At 37.0% G+C, this 18,817-nt stretch overlaps 1 protein-coding gene across 1 annotated transcript in view; it reads right to left on the bottom strand.

Annotated features, from left to right (window-relative positions):
- The window catches only part of LOC128219388 (M protein, serotype 2.1-like), a 42,626-nt gene extending 24,196 nt beyond the window's left edge, over positions 1–18,430 (bottom strand). Inside the window, exons 1-5 of the mRNA XM_052927197.1 lie at positions 18,367–18,430; positions 17,082–17,171; positions 16,716–16,778; positions 16,380–16,475; positions 15,032–15,073 (exon numbers count right to left, since the gene is read on the bottom strand). Coding sequence (XP_052783157.1) covers positions 15,032–15,073; positions 16,380–16,475; positions 16,716–16,778; positions 17,082–17,149 — 269 coding nt within the window. The 5' untranslated portion in view covers positions 17,150–17,171; positions 18,367–18,430. The remainder of the gene's footprint in view (positions 1–15,031; positions 15,074–16,379; positions 16,476–16,715; positions 16,779–17,081; positions 17,172–18,366) is intronic.
- Between the last annotated feature and the right edge of the window lie 387 nt (positions 18,431–18,817).

Here is an 18,817-nt window from a genome sequence, read left to right as displayed (position 1 = left end):
TATAGCGTGTGATGTCTTATCGGGTTTGGCAGTATGAGAGTAGTCTTAGATTGATTTCTGGTATACATTGTGGTATATAGCGTTTGATGTCTTACCGGGTTTGGCAGTATGATAGTTAGTCTTAGATTGATTGCTGGTATACATTGTGGTATATAGCGTGTGATGTCTAAAAGGGTTTGGCAGTATGATTGTTAGTCTTAGACTGCTTGCTGGTATACATAGTGGTATATAGCGTGTGATGGCTTATCGGGTTTGGCAGTATGATAGTTAGTCTTAGATTGATTGCTGGTATACATTGTGGTATATAGCGTGTGATGTCTTATCGGGTTTGGCAGTATGATAGTTAGTCTTAGATTGATTGCTGGTATACATTGTGGTATATAGCGTGTGATGGCTTATCGGGTTTGGCAGTATGATAGTTAGTCATAGACTGCTTGCTGGTGTACATTGTGGTATATAGCGTGTGGTGTCTAATCGGGTTTGGCAGTATGATAGTTAGTCTTAGATTGATTGCTGGTATACATTGTGGTATATAGCGTGTGATGGCTTATCGGGTTTGGCAGTATGATATTTAGTCTTAGACTGCTTGCTGGTATAAATTGTGGTATATTGCGTGTGATGGCTTATCGGGTTTGGCAGCATGATAGTTAGTCTTAGATTGCTTGCTTGTATACATTGTGGTATATAGCGTGTGATGGCTTACCGGGTTTGGCAGTATGATAGTTAGTATTAGATCGATTGCTGGTATACATTGTGGTATATAGCGTGTGGTGTCTTATCGGGTTTGGCAGTATGATAGTTAGTCTTAGACTGCTTGCTGGTATAAATTGTGGTATATAGCGTGTGGTGTTTTAACGGGTTTGGCAGTATGATAGTTAGTCTTAGACTGCTTCCTGGTTTACATTGTGGTATATAGCGTGTGGTGGCTAACCGGGTTTGGCAGTATGAAAGTTAGTCTTAGATTGATTGCTGGTATACATTGTAGTATATAGCGTGTGATGTCTTACCGGGTTTGGCAGTATGATACTTAGTATTTGATTGGTTGCTGGTATACATTGTGGTATATAGCGTGTGATGTCTTACCGTGTTTGGCAGTATGATACATAGTTTTTAATTGGTTGCTGGTATACATTGTGGTATATAGCGTGTGATGTCTTATCAGGATTGGCAGTATGATAGTTAGTCTTAGACTGCTTGCTGGTATACATTGTGGTATATAGCTTGTGATGTCTTATCGGGTTTGGCAGTATGATAGTAAGTCTTAGATTGATTGCTGGTATACATTGTGGTATATAGCGTGTGATTGCTTACCGGGTTTGGCAGTATGATAGTTAGTCTTAGATTGATTGCAGGTATACATTGTGGTATATAGCGTGTTGTGTCCTATCGGGTTTGGCAGCATGATAGTTAGTCTTAGATTGATTGCTGGTATACATTGTGGTATATAGCGTGTGGTGTCTTATCGGGTTTGGTAGTATGATAGTTAGTCTTAGATTAATTGCTGGTATACATTGTGGTATATAGCGTGTGGTGTCTTATCGGGTTTGGCAGTATGATAGTTAGTCTTAGATTGATTGCTGGTATACATTGTGATATATAGCGTGTGGTGGCTTATCGGGTTTGGCAGTATGATAGTTAATCTTAGATTGATTGCAGGTTTACATTGTGGTATATATCTTGTGATGTCTTACCAGGTTTGGCAGTATGATAGTTAGTCTTAGAATGCTTGCTGGTGTACATTGTGGTATATAGCGTGTGATGTATAATCGGGTTTGGCAGTATGATAGTTAGTCTTAGATTGATTGCTGGTATACATTGTGGTATATAGCGCGTGATTTCTTATCGGGTTTGGCAGTATGATAGTTAGTCTTAGATTGATTGCTGGTTTACATTGTGGTATATAGCGTGTGATGTCTTATCGGGTTTTATAGTATGATAGTTAGTCTTAGACTGCTTGCTGGTATACATTGTGGTATATAGCGTGTGATGGCTTATCGGGTTTGGCAGTATGATATTTAGTCTTAGACTGCTTGCTGGTATAAATTGTGGTATATAGCGTGTGATGGCTTATCGGGTTTGGCAGTATGATAGTTAGTCTTAGATTGATTGCTGGTATACATTGTGGTATATAGCGTGTGATTTCTTGTCGGGTTTGGCAGTATGATAGTTAGTCTTAGATTGATTGCTGGTTTACATTGTGGTATATAGCGTGTGATGTCTTACCGGATTTGGCAGTATGATAGTTAGTCTTAGACTGCTTGCTGGTATACATTGTGGTATATAGCGTGTGTATGCTTATCGGGTTTGGCAGTATGAAAGTTAGTCTTAGACTGCTTCCTGGTATACATTGTGGTATATAGCGTGTGATGTCTGATCGGGTTTGGCAGTATTATAGTTAGTCTTATATTACTTGCTGGTAGACAATGTGGTATATAGCGTATGATGTTTTATCGGGTTTGGCAGAATGATAGTTAGTCTTAGATTGATTGCTGGTATACATTGTGGTATAAAGTGTGTGGTGTCTTATCGGGTTTGGCAGTATGATAGTTAGTCTTAGACTTCTTGCTGGTATAAATTGTGGTATATAGCGTGTGGTGTTTTAACGGGTTTGGCAGTATGATAGTTAGTCTGAGACTGCTTGCTGGTATACATTGTGGTTTATAGCGTGTTGTGGCTAACCGCGTTTGGCAGTATATAAGTTAGTCTTAGACTGATTGCTGGTATACATTGTGGTATATAGCGTGTGATGGCTTACCGGGTTTGGCAGTATGACAGTTATTCTTAGATTGATTGCTGGTATACATTGTGGTATATAGCTTGTGATGGCTCACAGGGTTTGGCAGTATGATATTTAGTCTTAGATTGATTGCTGGTATACATTTTGGTATATAGCGTGTGATGTCTTATCGGCATTGGCAGTATGATAGTTAGTCTTAGATTGATTGCTGGTATACATTGTGGTATATAGCTTGTTTTGGCTTACCGGGTTTGGCAGTATGCTAGTTAGTCTTAGACTGCTTGTTGGTATACATTGTGGTATAGAGCGTGTGATGTCTTACCGGGTTTGGCAGTATGATAGATAGTCTTAGACAGCTTGCTGGTATACATTGTGGTATATAGCGTGTGATGTCTTATCGGGTTTGGCAGTATGATAGTTAGTCGTAGATTGATTGCTGGTATACATTGTGGTATATAGCGTGTAGTGGCTTAACGGGTTTGGCAGTATGATAGTTAGTCTTAGATTGATTGCTGGTATACATTGTGGTATATAGCGTGTGATGTCTTATCGGGTTTGGCAGTATGATAGTTAGTCTTAGATTGATTGCTGGTATACATTGTGGTATATAGCGTGTGGTGTCTTATCGGGTTTGGTAGTATGATAGTTAGTCTTAGATTGATTGCTGGTATACATTGTGGTATATAGCGTGTGGTGTCTTATCGGGTTTGGCAGTATGATAGTTAGTCTTAGATTGATTGCTGGTATACATTGTGATATATAGCGTGTGGTGGCTTATCGGGTTTGGCAGTATGATAGTTAATCTTAGATTGATTGCTGGTATACATTGTGGTATATAGCGTGTAATGGCTTATCGGATTTTGCAGTATGATATTTAGTCTTAGACTGCTTGCTGGTATAAATTGTGGTATATTGCGTGTGAAGGCTTATCGGGTTTGGCAGTATGATTGTTAGTTTTAGATTGATTGCTGGTATACATTATGACATTAAGCATATGGTGGCTTACCGGGTTTGGCAGTATGACAGTAAATCTTTGAGTGATTGCTTGTATGCAATGTGGCATATGGCGTGTGATATTTTCCGGGTTTGGCAGTATGATAGTTAGTCTTAGATTGATTGCTGGTAAACATTGTGGTATATAGCGTGTGATGTCTTATCGGGCTTGTCAGTATGATAGTTAGTGTTAGATTGATTGCTGGTTTACATTGTGGTATATAGCGTGTGATGTCTTATCGGGTTTTATAGTATGATAGTTAGTCTTAGACTGCTTGCTGGTATACATTGTGGTATATAGCGTGTGATGGCTTATCGGGTTTGGCAGTATGATAGTTAGTCTTAGACTGCTTGCTGGTATACATTGTGGTATATAGCGTGTGATGTCTTATCGGGTTTGGCAGTATGATAGTTAGTCTTAGACTGCTTCCTGGTATACATTGTGGTATATAGCGTGTGATGCCTTATCGGGTTTGGCACTATGATAGTTAGTCTTAGATTGATTGCTGGTATACATTGTGGTATAAAGTGTGTGGTGTCTTATCGGGTTTGGCAGTATGCTAGTATCGGGTTTGGCAGTAAGACAGTTAGTCTTAGACTGCTTGCTGGTATACATTGTGGTATATAGCGTGAGATGTCTTATCGGGTTTGGCAGTAAGATAGTTAGTCTTAGATTTCTTGCAGGTATACATTGTGGTATATAGCTTGTGATGTCTTATCGGGTTTGGCAGTATGATAGTTAGTCTTAGAATGGTTGCTGGTATACATTGTGGTATATAGCGTGTGATTTCTTATCGGGTTTGGCAGTATGATAGTTAGTCTTAGATTGATTGCTGGTTTACATTGTGGTATATATCGTGTGATGTCTTACCGGGTTTGGCAGTATGATAGTTAGTCTTAGATTGATTGCTGGTATACATTGTGGTATATAGCGTGTGATGGCTTATCGGGTTTGGCAGTATGATAGTTAGTCTTAGACTGCTTGCTGGTATACATTGTGGTATATAGCGTGTGATGTCTTATCGGGTTTTATAGTATGAAAGTTAGTCTTAGACTGCTTGCTGGTATACATTGTGGTATATAGCGTGTGATGTCTTATCGGGTTTGGCAGTATGATAGTTAGTCTTAGATTGACTGCTGGTAGACATTGTGTTATATAGCGTGTGGGGGCTAAACGGGGTTGGCAGTATGATAGTTAGTCTTAGAATGATTGCTGGTATACATTGTGGTATATAGCATGTGGTGTCTTATCAGGTTTGGCAGTATGAAAGTTAGTTTTAGATTGATTGTTGGTATACATTTTGGTATATAGCGTGTGATGTCTTATCGGCATTGGCAGTATGATAGTTAGTCTTAGATTGATTGCTGGTATACATTGTGATATATATATATCGTGTGATGGCTTACCGGGTTTGGCAGTATGACTGTTAGTCTTAGACTGCTTGCTGGTATACATAGTGGTATATAGGGTATGATGGCTTATCGGGTTTGGCAGTATGATAGTTAGTCTTAGATTGCTTGCTGGTATACATTGTGGTATATAGCGTGTGATGTCTTATCGGGTTTGGCAGTATGAAAGAAGTCTTAGATTGATTGCTGGTATACATTGTGGTATATAGCGTGTGATGTCTTACCGGGTTTGGCAGTATGATAGTTAGTCTTAGATTGATTGCTGGTATACATTGTGGTATATAGCGTGTGATGTCTAAAAAGGTTTGGCAGTATGATAGTTAGTCTTAGACTGCTTGCTGGTATACATAGTGGTATATAGCGTGTGATGGCTTATCGGGTTTGGCAGTATGATAGTTAGTCTTAGATTGAGTGCTGGTATACATTGTGGAATATAGCGTGTGATGTCTTATCGGGTTTGGCAGTATGATAGTTAATCTTAGATTGATTGCTGGTATACATTGTGGTATATAGCGTGTGATGGCTTATCGGGTTTGGCAGTATGATATTTAGTCTTAGACTGCTTGTTGGTATAAATTGTGGTATATTGCTTGTGATGGCTTATCGGGTTTGGTAGTATGATAGTTAGTCTTAGACTGCTTGCTGGTATACATTGTGGTATATAGCGTGTGGTGTCTTATCGGGTTTGGCAGTATGATAGTTAGTCTTAGATTGATTGCTGGTATAAATTGTGGTATATAGCGTGTGGTGGCTGAACGGGTTTGGCAGTATGATAGTAAGTCTTAGATTGATTGCTGGTAGACATTATGGTTTATAGCGTGTGATGTCTTATCGGGTTTGGCAGTATGATAGTTAGTCTTAGATTGATTGCAGGTATACATTGTGGTATATAGCGTGTCTTGTCCTATCGGGTTTGGCAGCATGATAGTTAGTCTTAGATTGATTGCTGGTATACATTGTGGTATATATCGTGTGGTGTCTTATCGGGTTTGGTAGTATGATAGTTAGTCTTAGATTGATTGCTGGTATACATTGTGGTATATAGCGTGTGGTGTCTTATCGGGTTTGGCAGTATGATAGTTAGTCTTAGATTGATTGCTGGTATACATTGTGGTATATAGCGTCTGATGTCTTATCGGGTTTGGCAGTATGATAGTTAGTCTTAGATTGATTGCAGGTATACATTGTGGTATATAGCGTGTTGTGTCCTATCGGGTTTGGCAGCATGATAGTTAGTCTTAGATTGATTGCTGGTATACATTGTGGTATATAGCGTGTGGTGTCTTATCGGGTTTGGCAGTATGATAGTTAGTCTTAGATTGATTGCTGGTATACATTGTGGTATATAGCGTGTGATGGCTTATCGGGTTTGGCAGTATGATAGTTAGTCTTAGACTGCTTGCTGGTATACATTGTGGTATATAGCGTGTGATGGCTTATTGGGTTTGGCAGCATGATAGTTAGTCTTAGATTGCTTGCTTGTATACATTGTGGTATATAGCGTGTGATGGCTTACCGGGTTTGGCAGTATGATAGTTAGTATTAGATCGATTGCTGGTATACATTGTGGTATATAGTGTGTGGTGTGTTATCGGGTTTGGCAGTATGATAGTTAGTCTTAGACTGCTTGCTGGTATAAATTGTGGTATATAGCGTGTGGTTTTTTAACGGGTTTGGCAGTATGATAGTTAGTCTTAGACTGCTTCCTGGTATACATTGTGGTATATAGCGTGTGGTGGCTAACCGGGTTTGGCAGTATGAAAGTTAGTCTTAGATTGATTGCTGGTATACATTGTGGTATATAGCGTGTGATGTCTTACCGGGTTTGGCAGTATGATACTTAGTATTTGATTGGTTGCTGGTATACATTGTGGTATATAGCGTGTGATGTCCTACCGTGTTTGGCAGTATGATACATAGTTTTTGATTGGATGCTGGTATACATTGTGGTATATAGCGTTTGATGTCTTACCAGGATTGGCAGTATGATAGTTAGTCTTAGACTGCTTGCTGGTATACATTGTGGTATATAGCTTGTGATGTCTTATCGGGTTTGGCAGTATGATAGTTAGTCTTAGATTGATTGCTGGTATACATTGTGGTATATAGCGTGTGATGTCTTATCGGGTTTGGCAGTATGATATTTAGTCTTAGACTGCTTGCTAGTATACATTGTGGTATATATCGTGTGATGTCTTATCGGGTTTGGCAGTATGATAGTTAGTCTTAGAATGCTTGCTGGTATACATTGTGCTATATAGCGTGTGATTTCTTGTCGGGTTTGGCAGTATGATAGTTAGTCTTAGATTGATTGCTGGTTTACATTGTGGTATATATCGTGTGATGTCTTACTGGATTTGGCAGTATGATAGTTAGTCTTAGAACGCTTGCTGGTATACATTGTGGTATATAGCGTGTGATGGCTTATCGGGTTTGGCAGTATGATAGTTAGTCTTAGACTGCTTCCTGGTATACATTGTGGTATATAGCGTGTGATGTCTGATCGGGTTTGGCAGTATGATAGTTAGTCTTAGATTGCTTGCTGGTAGAAATTGTGGTATATAGCGTATGATGTTTTATCGGGTTTGGCAGTATGATAGTTAGTCTTAGATTGATTGCTGGTATACATTGTGGTATAAAGTGTGTGGTGTCTTATCGGGTTTGGCAGTATGATAGTTAGTCTTAGACTGCTTGCTGGTATAAATTGTGGTATATAGCGTGTGATGGCTTACCGGGTTTGGCAGTATGACAGTTAGTCTTAGATTGATTGCTGGTATACATTGTGGTATATAGCTTGTGATGGCTCACAGGGTTTGGCAGTATGATAGTTAGTCTTAGATTGATTGCTGGTATAAATTGTGGTATATAGCGTGTGGTGGCTTAACGGGTTTGGCAGTATGATAGTAAGTCTTAGATTGATTGCTGGTAGACATTATGGTTTATAGCGTGTGATGTCTTATCGGGTTTGGCAGTATGATAGTTAGTCTTAGATTGATTGCAGGTATACATTGTGGTATATAGCGTGTTGTGTCCTATCGGGTTTGGCAGCATGATAGTTAGTCTTAGATTGATTGCTGGTATACATTGTGGTATATATCGTGTGGTGTCTTATCGGGTTTGGTAGTATGATAGTTAGTCTTAGATTGATTGCTGGTATACATTGTGGTATATAGCGTGTGGTGTCTTATCGGGTTTGGCAGTATGATAGTTAGTCTTAGACTGCTTGCTGGTATACATTGTGGTATATAGCGTGTGATGTCTTATCGGGTTTGGCAGTATGATAGTTAGTCTTAGATTGATTGCTGGTATACATTGTGGTATATAGCGTGTGATGTCTTATCGGGTTTGGCAGTATGATATTTAGTCTTAGACTGCTTGCTAGTATACATTGTGGTATATATCGTGTGATGTCTTATCGGGTTTGGCAGTATGATAGTTAGTCTTAGAATGCTTGCTGGTATACATTGTGGTATATAGCGTGTGATTTCTTGTCGGGTTTGGCAGTATGATAGTTAGTCTTAGATTGATTGCTGGTTTACATTGTGGTATATATCGTGTGATGTCTTACTGGATTTGGCAGTATGATAGTTAGTCTTAGAATGCTTGCTGGTATACATTGTGGTATATAGCGTGTGATGGCTTATCGGGTTTGGCAGTATGATAGTTAGTCTTAGACTGCTTCCTGGTATACATTGTGGTATATAGCGTGTGATGTCTGATCGGGTTTGGCAGTATGATAGTTAGTCTTAGATTGCTTGCTGGTAGACAATGTGGTATATAGCGTATGATGTTTTATCGGGTTTGGCAGTATGATAGTTAGTCTTAGATTGATTGCTGGTATACATTGTGGTATAAAGTGTGTGGTGTCTTATCGGGTTTGGCAGTATGATAGTTAGTCTTAGACTGCTTGCTGGTATAAATTGTGGTATATAGCGTGTGATGTCTTACCGGGTTTGGCAGTATGATAGTTAGTCTTAGATTGATTGCTGGTATACATTGTGGTATATAGCTTGTGATGGCTCACAGGGTTTGGCAGTATGATAGTTAGTCTTAGATTGATTGCTGGTATACATTGTGGTATATAGCGTGTGGTGGCTGAACGGGTTTGGCAGTATGATAGTAAGTCTTAGATTGATTGCTGGTAGACATTATGGTTTATAGCGTGTGATGTCTTATCGGGTTTGGCAGTATGATAGTTAGTCTTAGATTGATTGCAGGTATACATTGTGGTATATAGCGTGTCTTGTCCTATCGGGTTTGGCAGCATGATAGTTAGTCTTAGATTGATTGCTGGTATACATTGTGGTATATATCGTGTGGTGTCTTATCGGGTTTGGCAGTATGATAGTTAGTCTTAGATTGATTGCTGGTATACATTGTGGTATATAGCGTGTGGTGTCTTATCGGGTTTGGCAGTATGATAGTTAGTCTTAGATTGATTGCTGGTATACATTGTGGTATATAGCGTGTGATGTCTTATCGGGTTTGGCAGTATGATAGTTAGTCTTAGATTGATTGCTGGTATACATTGTGGTATATAGCGTGTTGTGTCCTATCGGGTTTGGCAGCATGATAGTTAGTCTTAGATTGATTGCTGGTATACATTGTGGTATATAGCGTTTGGTGTCTTATCGGGTTTGGCAGTATGATAGTTAGTCTTAGATTGATTGCTGGTATACATTGTGGTATATAGCGTGTGGTGTCTTATCGGGTTTGGCAGTATGATAGTTAGTCTTAGATTGATTGCTGGTATACATTGTGATATATAGCGTGTGGTGGCTTATCGGGTTTGGCAGTATGATAGTTAATCTTAGATTGATTGCTGGTATACATTGTGGTATATAGCGTGTGATGGCTTATCGGATTTGGCAGTATGATATTTAGTCTTAGACTGCTTGCTGGTATTAATTGTGGTATATTGCGTGTGATGGCTTATCGGGTTTGGCAGTATGATAGTTAGTCTTAGATTGATTGCTGGTATACATTGTGGTATATAGCGTGTGATTTCTTGTCGGGTTTGGCAGTATGATAGTTAGTCTTAGATTGATTACTGGTTTACATTGTGGTATATATCGTGTGATGTCTTACCGGATTTGGCAGTATGATAGTTAGTCTTAGACTGCTTGCTGGTATACATTGTGGTATATAGCGTGTGATGGCTTATCGGGTTTGGCAGTATGAAAGTTAGTCTTAGACTGCTTCCTGGTATACATTGTGGTATATAGCGTGTGATGTCTGATCGGGTTTGGCAGTATGATAGTTAGTCTTATATAACTTGCTTGTAGACAATGTGGTATATAGCGTATGATGTTTTATCGGGTTTGGCAGTATGATAGTTAGTCTTAGATTGATTGATGGTATACATTGTGGTATAAAGTGTGTGGTGTCTTATCGGGTTTGGCAGTACGATAGTTAGTCTTAGACTTCTTGCTGGTATAAATTGTGGTATATAGCGTGTGGTGTTTTTACGGGTTTGGCAGTATGATAGTTAGTCTGAGACTGCTTGCTGGTATACATTGTGGTTTATAGCGTGTGGTGGCTAACCGGGTTTGGCAGTATGAAAGTTAGTCTTAGACTGCTTGCTGGTATAAATTGTGGTATATAGCGTGTGATGGCTTACCGGGTTTGGCAGTATGATAGTTAGTCTTAGATTGATTGCTTGTATACATTGTGATATATAGCTTGTGATGGCTCACAGGGTTTGGCAGTATGATAGTTAGTCTTAGATTAATTGCTGGTATAAATTTTGGTATATAGCGTGTGATGTCTTATCGGCATTGGCAGTATGATAGTTATTCTTAGATTGATTGCTGGTATACATTGTGGTATATAGCTTGTTTTGGCTTACCGGGTTTGGCAGTATGCTAGTTAGTCTTAGACTGCTTGTTGGTATACATTGTGGTATATAGCGTGTGATGGCTTACCGGGTTTGGCAGTATGATAGTTAGTCTTAGACTGCTTGCTGGTATACATTGTGGTATATAGCGTGTGATGTCTTATCGGGTTTGGCAGTATGATAGTTAGTCTTAGATTGATTGCAGGTATACATTGTGGTATATAGCGTGTTGTGTCCTATCGGGTTTGGCAGCATGATAGTTAGTCTTAGATTGATTGCTGGTATACATTGTGGTATATAGCGTGTGGTGTCTTATCGGGTTTGGTAGTATGATAGTTAGTCTTAGATTGATTGCTGGTATACATTGTGGTATATAGCGTGTGGAGTCTTATCGGGTTTGGCAGTATGATAGTTAGTCTTAGATTGATTGCTGGTATACATTGTGGTATATAGCGTCTGATGTCTTATCGGGTTTGGCAGTATGATAGTTAGTCTTAGATTGATTGCAGGTATACATTGTGGTATATAGCGTGTTGTGTCCTATCGGGTTTGGCAGCATGATAGTTAGTCTTAGATTGATTGCTGGTATACATTGTGGTATATAGCGTGTGATGTCTTATCGGGTTTGGCAGTATGATAGTTAGTCTTAGATTGATTGCTGGTATACATTGTGGTATATAGCGTGTGGTGTCTTATCGGGTTTGGCAGTATGATAGTTAGTCTTAGATTGATTGCTGGTATACATTGTGGTATATAGCGTGTGGTGTCTTATCGGGTTTGGCAGTATGATAGTTAATCTTAGATTGATTGCTGGTATACATTGTGGTATATAGCGTGTGATGGCTTATCGGATTTGGCAGTATGATATTTAGTCTTAGACTGCTTGCTGGTATTAATTGTGGTATATTGCGTGTGATGGCTTATCGGGTTTGGCAGTATGATAGTTAGTCTTAGATTGATTGCTGGTATACATTGTGGTATATAGCGTGTGATTTCTTGTCGGGTTTGGCAGTATGATAGTTAGTCTTAGATTGATTACTGGTTTACATTGTGGTATATATCGTGTGGTGTCTTACCGGATTTGGCAGTATGATAGTTAGTCTTAGACTGCTTGCTGGTATACATTGTGGTATATAGCGTGTGATGGCTTATCGGGTTTGGCAGTATGAAAGTTAGTCTTAGACTGCTTCCTGGTATACATTGTGGTATATAGCGTGTGATGTCTGATCGGGTTTGGCAGTATGATAGTTAGTCTTATATTACTTGCTTGTAGACAATGTGGTATATAGCGTATGATGTTTTATCGGGTTTGGCAGTATGATAGTTAGTCTTAGATTGATTGCTGGTATACATTGTGGTATAAAGTGTGTGGTGTCTTATCGGGTTTGGCAGTACGATAGTTAGTCTTAGACTTCTTGCTGGTATAAATTGTGGTATATAGCGTGTGGTGTTTTTACGGGTTTGGCAGTATGATAGTTAGTCTGAGACTGATTGCTGGTATACATTGTGGTATATAGCGTGTGGTGGCTAACCGGGTTTGGCAGTATGAAAGTTAGTCTTAGACTGCTTGCTGGTATAAATTGTGGTATATAGCGTGTTATGGCTTACAGGGTTTGGCAGTATGACAGTTATTCTTAGATTGATTGCTGGTATACATTGTGGTATATAGCGTGTGATGGCGCACAGGGTTTGGCAGTATGATAGTTAGTCTTAGATTAATTGCTGGTATAAATTTTGGTATATAGCGTGTGATGTCTTATCGGCATTGGCAGTATGATAGTTAGTCTTAGATTGATTGCTGGTATACATTGTGGTATATAGCTTGTTTTGGCTTACCAGGTTTGGCAGTATGCTAGTTAGTCTTAGACTGCTTGTTGGTATACATTGTGGTATATAGCGTGTGATGTCTTACCGGGTTTGGCAGTATGATAGTTAGTCTTAGACTGCTTGCTGGTATACATTGTGGTATATAGCGTGTGATGTCTTATCGGGTTTGGCAGTATGATAGTTAGTCTTAGATTGATTGCTGGTAGACGTTGTGGTATATAGCGTGTGGTGGCTTAACGGGTTTGGCAGTATGATAGTTAGTCTTAGATTGATTGCTGGTATACATTGTGGTATATAGCGTGTGATGTCTTATCGGGTTTGGCAGTATGATAGTTAGTCTTAGATTGATTGCTGGTATACATTGTGGTATATAGCGTGTGATGTCTTATCGGGTTTGGCAGTATGATAGTTAGTCTTAGATTGATTGCAGGTATACATTGTGGTATATAGCGTGTTGTGTCCTATCGGGTTTAGAAGCATGATAGTTAGTCTTAGATTGATTGCTGGTATACATTGTGGTATATAGTGTGTGGTGTCTTATCGGGTTTGGCAGTATGATAGTTAGTCTTAGATTGATTGCTGGTTTACATTGTGGTATATAGCGTGTGGTGTCTTATCGGGTTTGGCAGTATGATAGTTAGTCTTAGATTGATTGCTGGTATACATTGTGATATATAGCGTGTGGTGGCTTATCGGGTTTGGCAGTATGATAGTTAATCTTAGATTGATTGCTGGTATACATTGTGGTATATAGCGTGTGATGGCTTATCGGATTTGGCAGTATGATATTTAGTCTTAGACTGCTTGCTGGTATAAATTGTGGTATATTGCGTGTGATGGCTTATCGGGTTTGGCAGAATGATAGTTAGTTTTAGATTGATTGCTGGTATACATTATGACATTAAGCATATGGTGGCTTACCGGGTTTGGCAGTATGACAGTAAATCTTTGAGTGATTGCTGGTATGCAATGTGGCATATGGCGTGTGATATTTTCCGGGTTTGGCAGTATGATAGTTAGTCTTAGATTGATTGCTGGTATACATTGTGGTATATAGCGTGTGATGTCTTATCGGGTTTGGCAGTATGATAGTTAGTCTTAGATTGATTGCTGGTATACATTGTGGTATATAGCGTGTGATGTCTTATCGGGTTTGGCAGTATGATATTTAGTCTTAGACTGCTTGCTAGTATACATTGTGGTATATATCGTGTGATGTCTTATCGGGTTTGGCAGTATGATAGTTAGTCTTAGAATGCTTGCTGGTATACATTGTGTTACCTATGCAGTTTTTTTACATATATCAATTTATCGACCATACAGTTGCTATAAAGATTCGAAGACCTACGAATATTCAAATCCGAACCATGGAGCTCCATGCAACAGACGTTTACACACTTATACTGATATACGCTTCAGATTCAAAAGAGTGCCGTATATACTTGTTTACACTAAACAGGTTTGTGTCCAAAGGAGTGCCGTAAAGACATGTTGTTGTTTTTTTTTTAAATTTAAAGAAAATAATACTAACGACTTTTCTTGTTCCATGTCCGATACCAATCTCTTGTTTATGCTACAATAGTTAGAAAAATATTGATAAATACATGTTGTATTTGAAGTTTATTCTTATAAAAATACATGTTTGTTTCAATACTAAATAAACTATGTTAAATATTACCATATTACTTGGCTACTATAAGTAAGCGAATTATAAGTATTGGTTATACAGAGAATTTAAGAATATAAAATGATTGGGTTGAGCCGAGATAAAAAATAACACTTCAGCCACTAGAATTTACAGTTAGATGCCATTATGCATTCGGGGAAATCATGTCCAAAAATGCCACCGAGCACAATAAACCAGTTTAACAATATATTCAGATAGTTGATTTCTTAGCAGGATTTGGAATTGAGTCGATTTTCGTAATTAGCTGCAATATGTAATACACATAGTAGATATGCTAAAAGTGACATTCTCGTGTACAATAAACATTATATTTGTTTTATTTTTTCACAGTTTTAAGGTTCGTGCCATTGCTCATTCTAATCTGTGTACTAACGTACCATGCTCTTTGCATTAAGTTTAATAAATCATTCTAGTATGATGTCTTAGCCCTTATTGCTTTCGAGTGTGCAAGTACTTGACATAAAATTGGTCCTTAATATGTTTTAGGGATCAGAAAATGTTTTGGTGTTGTTTGCCTAATCGTTGTATCCCTAGTTCTTACCTCAGTGTGTCATAATACTTTCTCAAGCATTCATCTTTTAATCTGAAATAATAACTTGATATATACTAGGCATTCGCTTGAAAAACACAAAACACGTAATCTCAAGCTTCGTCTTTAATTGGAAATGTAACAAAATACTCGTATTTTCAAAGATCCAGTATTATCAATTTTTATTAATTGCATTAGTGCAATCAAATCACTTAATTTGATTCAATATCAAATATTTACATTCGTACTTGATTTTTTTCTGAACGATAAAACATGTGTTCATTTTGCATGAATCGCTCGACCCTACGTGACCTATGTTGGCGGAGTTTTGCAAGAAAGCAACGCTCTGATTGGGCGCTGGTGAATCACTACGATCTAATTTTTGATAAATATAGCACGGTACTTGTACACAACAACTGATAAAATGAAACTGTAAATGTGTCAAGTTTTGAAAATGTTTACACTTAAAATGTCGAAATGCATTTTTCATTATAATAATGATATAATGGTATCCCTCATATTAAAGAAGAATATCTTGAAATATCATAACTTATTATAAAACAACATTTAATGAAATGACTGAAACAATGGTCTTAAAGTGTCAATTTGAGATGATTTGCACAATATTAAACTACAATTTGATCGAAAACATTAAAAGACATCTAAAATAAGGAATTTTGACACCTTTTTTACCTTTTAAACTAAACGTAATAAAATCATCGTGACAGCATTTTTATGCCCACTCATATTGGTCATGCATATGTAAAACAGGAGTAAAAATATATCGATATTTTTTCGTGATAAAAACAAGAATATTACAAAGGAAATCAGTATTACCACCATTTGTATTACAGTACATACCAAATTATTAAAAATAATCTTAAATTATTTATGTTCTTCTGCAAATTATTTCTACTTTTTATGATGATGAAAATAAAAAGAACGCCAAGATTTTAAACCAATCGCGACAAGTGCTCTTACCATTTACATCTGCTCTTGCGTTTTGTTTGTTTTATTGTAATTAAAAGTTTGTTATCGGAACTTTAAAGGTTGAAAAATTAACAAATAAAAAGGGAGAATGTAAAAAGAAGTATTGATTCTTATTGTTTGTGCGTTCGTGCAGTTTGAACGCTCGGCTGAGATTATGCAAATTTACCATAAATCGCTAGTGCGATTCATGGATTTGCAAAATCCCGGCCGAGCGTTCATACTGCATGCACGCACACAAAAAAGAATCAATCCTTAAATGAAAATGCCTTTATGTATTTTGAATGGTACAGGTCTCGTTATTCAGGAAAGTGAAATATTTTTTCGAAGTCCAAGCTATTAATGTTTTATATGATATTAACGTAAACCGTACTTTATTGTATTCTGCAGTGTTTGAAGCTCCTTTCTTTTTTTGTCTAATTCCTTTTGTTTCTGTCTTAAGGCATTACTTCTCTTATGGTTGCATGTTCTGTAAAAAGAAACTATTGATATATTTATTTTCGCCTCAAATTTAAGTAATATTAAGAATATCTTCCGCGAAAAATATCTGATACTATATTGTATTACTTAATTATTATCTTTGAAGCTGTTTTAATTATGCAAAACACAATTGGTATGAAGATGTTGACGTGTCACACAATCGTTCTGGGTTATACGAAACTGTTTGTTTATAGTAGCTGCCGTTATTTTATATGTAAAAAAGGCTTACCTCAAACCGGAACATTCTTTCTCTAGGTTTTCAATTTTTATTGACAGAGATTTTTCTTTGTCACTGAAATAAAAAGAGCTAAGAGTATGAAACATTTTTTTTACATTGAATTCCTTAATTAAATTAATCATGGCTTAGCAAACGCGAGCTATTAGTTAATAATTACTCAGTAAAGGCCGGGCAAATAATAACATTGCAGACCCTTATTTTAAGTTACATCGGCACAGAACTTTTACAGATATACATACAATTGTAAGATTTTCAAAGGGGTTTTATAATATGCATTGTTTAATGATGTGTTGAGGCTTATCTTAATCAGTTGCTTATAGCAAAACTAAAATAAATATATTAACTCATACACTTTACCGGGATTTGTTTATCACTGTCTTTTGTTCGTCTATCGTCGTTACAAGTTTTTCGTTTTTCTTCGCCATTTTTTGTATCTTCTTAAGTCGACTGAAATAATCTTTTAATTAGCAATTTTGTGTACTAATGAATTTGCATTTTTATCCAAGACGCTGCCCCAACACAGGTTTTGTGGACCAATAAGTAAAATCAAACGAATTATTCTAAAATTGTATTTTATGTCATGAACTCGTGTGAAAATTATATCAATCCTTGTGTTTAAATTTAATATTATCAAAGGACGTGCAAATATTAGATATGATATTAATAAGAATTTCAGGTTCATCCATTTGTTACTGAAATTGAAGCTATGATAATAAGATAGAAGAAAATAACACTATCTTGACAAAGTATAAGGACTTACCTGATCGTATAAATTTTGAGTAAAAATTGCTGCTGATAAATTATAAAACACAGTAATATTTGAATCGTTGCTAACATTAATAAAACAAATGTATTATACAAATGTTTTATTAGTATGGTAAAAATATATGATCATCAAAAAAACAACAACATATTTTCTCTGATATAGCCATACTCGGAAGGAAAGACGAAAATATGAAAGATGTAATCATTATTCGTGTTTTCACCTCAGGAAAAAGGTCATTCGAAAGAACGACAATTTGGGTGTCATTTCGTTCTAACATTATTATAGTACTTGTGTCTTATTTAAGCGCGGAAACTTTAAACAATGATGATTAAGAACCCCGTACCCAAATACGTCGAAAATGTTTAAACTTTTAAAGAATTTTGAGGCTTATAAAGGAAAAAAAATATTTGAGATAAAAAAAGATGAACTACTTTCTGTTTTATAAAAAAATATTGAAGTAAGTAATATTGCTTGATGAAATAAGAAAATTAAGTGAATTACGTTTAAAAAGTTTTGAAAAATTAATGCAAGTGGGGAAAAATAAAAAAAAAATAGAAAAGGTAAGAACAGTTTTTTTTTTTTTTAAATATCAATATATATATGGCTTACCAATATTAGTGCATATGTACATGATTTAATTCAGAATCATGTCCCTAGGAGAAACGTTGTGGTTAGGGTCAAAGCAAAAGTGATGTGCTCGTATATTGCTAAGACGACGTGTATTTAATTTGGATATACAGTCTCGTATCAGTATACCACTGCATTTTGAGCTGATCGCACAGCATGCCAGGCACAGAGTAAATAATAGGGTGGTAATGCATAAAGAGAACATCAAATGAAACTAGTTCATTTAAGTATTGAATAACACATATCTACCTCTGGGCAACATCAATCTTTGTTCGATTTCGTTCAACAAATTCGTCATCTAGAAACACCTGTTGGTCGCTTACTTCTGAGGCGGTGGATTTCAGTGGCCTTTAAATATGTTGAATAATTAATTTATTGTTTACGTATAATTACTCAACAATCGTTCGTGAAATGACACACAATTTTGAGCGGTACCAATGATGATTGAACAATAAAAAACACGTTCTGAAGCATGAACAATTCCAGTTTTAGGGTCAGTTGAAAAAATACACATATGCCTTGTCTTCAAAAAATAGTATGTGTTTATTTGTGTAATCAAAGGTCAAACAAAACTTATGTTATATTCAGTTATAATTCTATGATAATGACTGATACACACGGAAACTGGTAGTTCTCTATTTGCTCGCTGACACACGGGAACTGGTAATTGTCTCTATGATCATGAACATAAGGGAACTGG

Source organism: Mya arenaria, chromosome 15 (assembly GCF_026914265.1).
Source record: "Mya arenaria isolate MELC-2E11 chromosome 15, ASM2691426v1".
In the NCBI taxonomy this organism is placed as follows: Eukaryota; Metazoa; Mollusca; class Bivalvia; order Myida; family Myidae; genus Mya; species Mya arenaria.
Note: the sequence above shows the minus strand (reverse complement) of the source record. Positions and strands in the feature narration are given on the sequence as shown.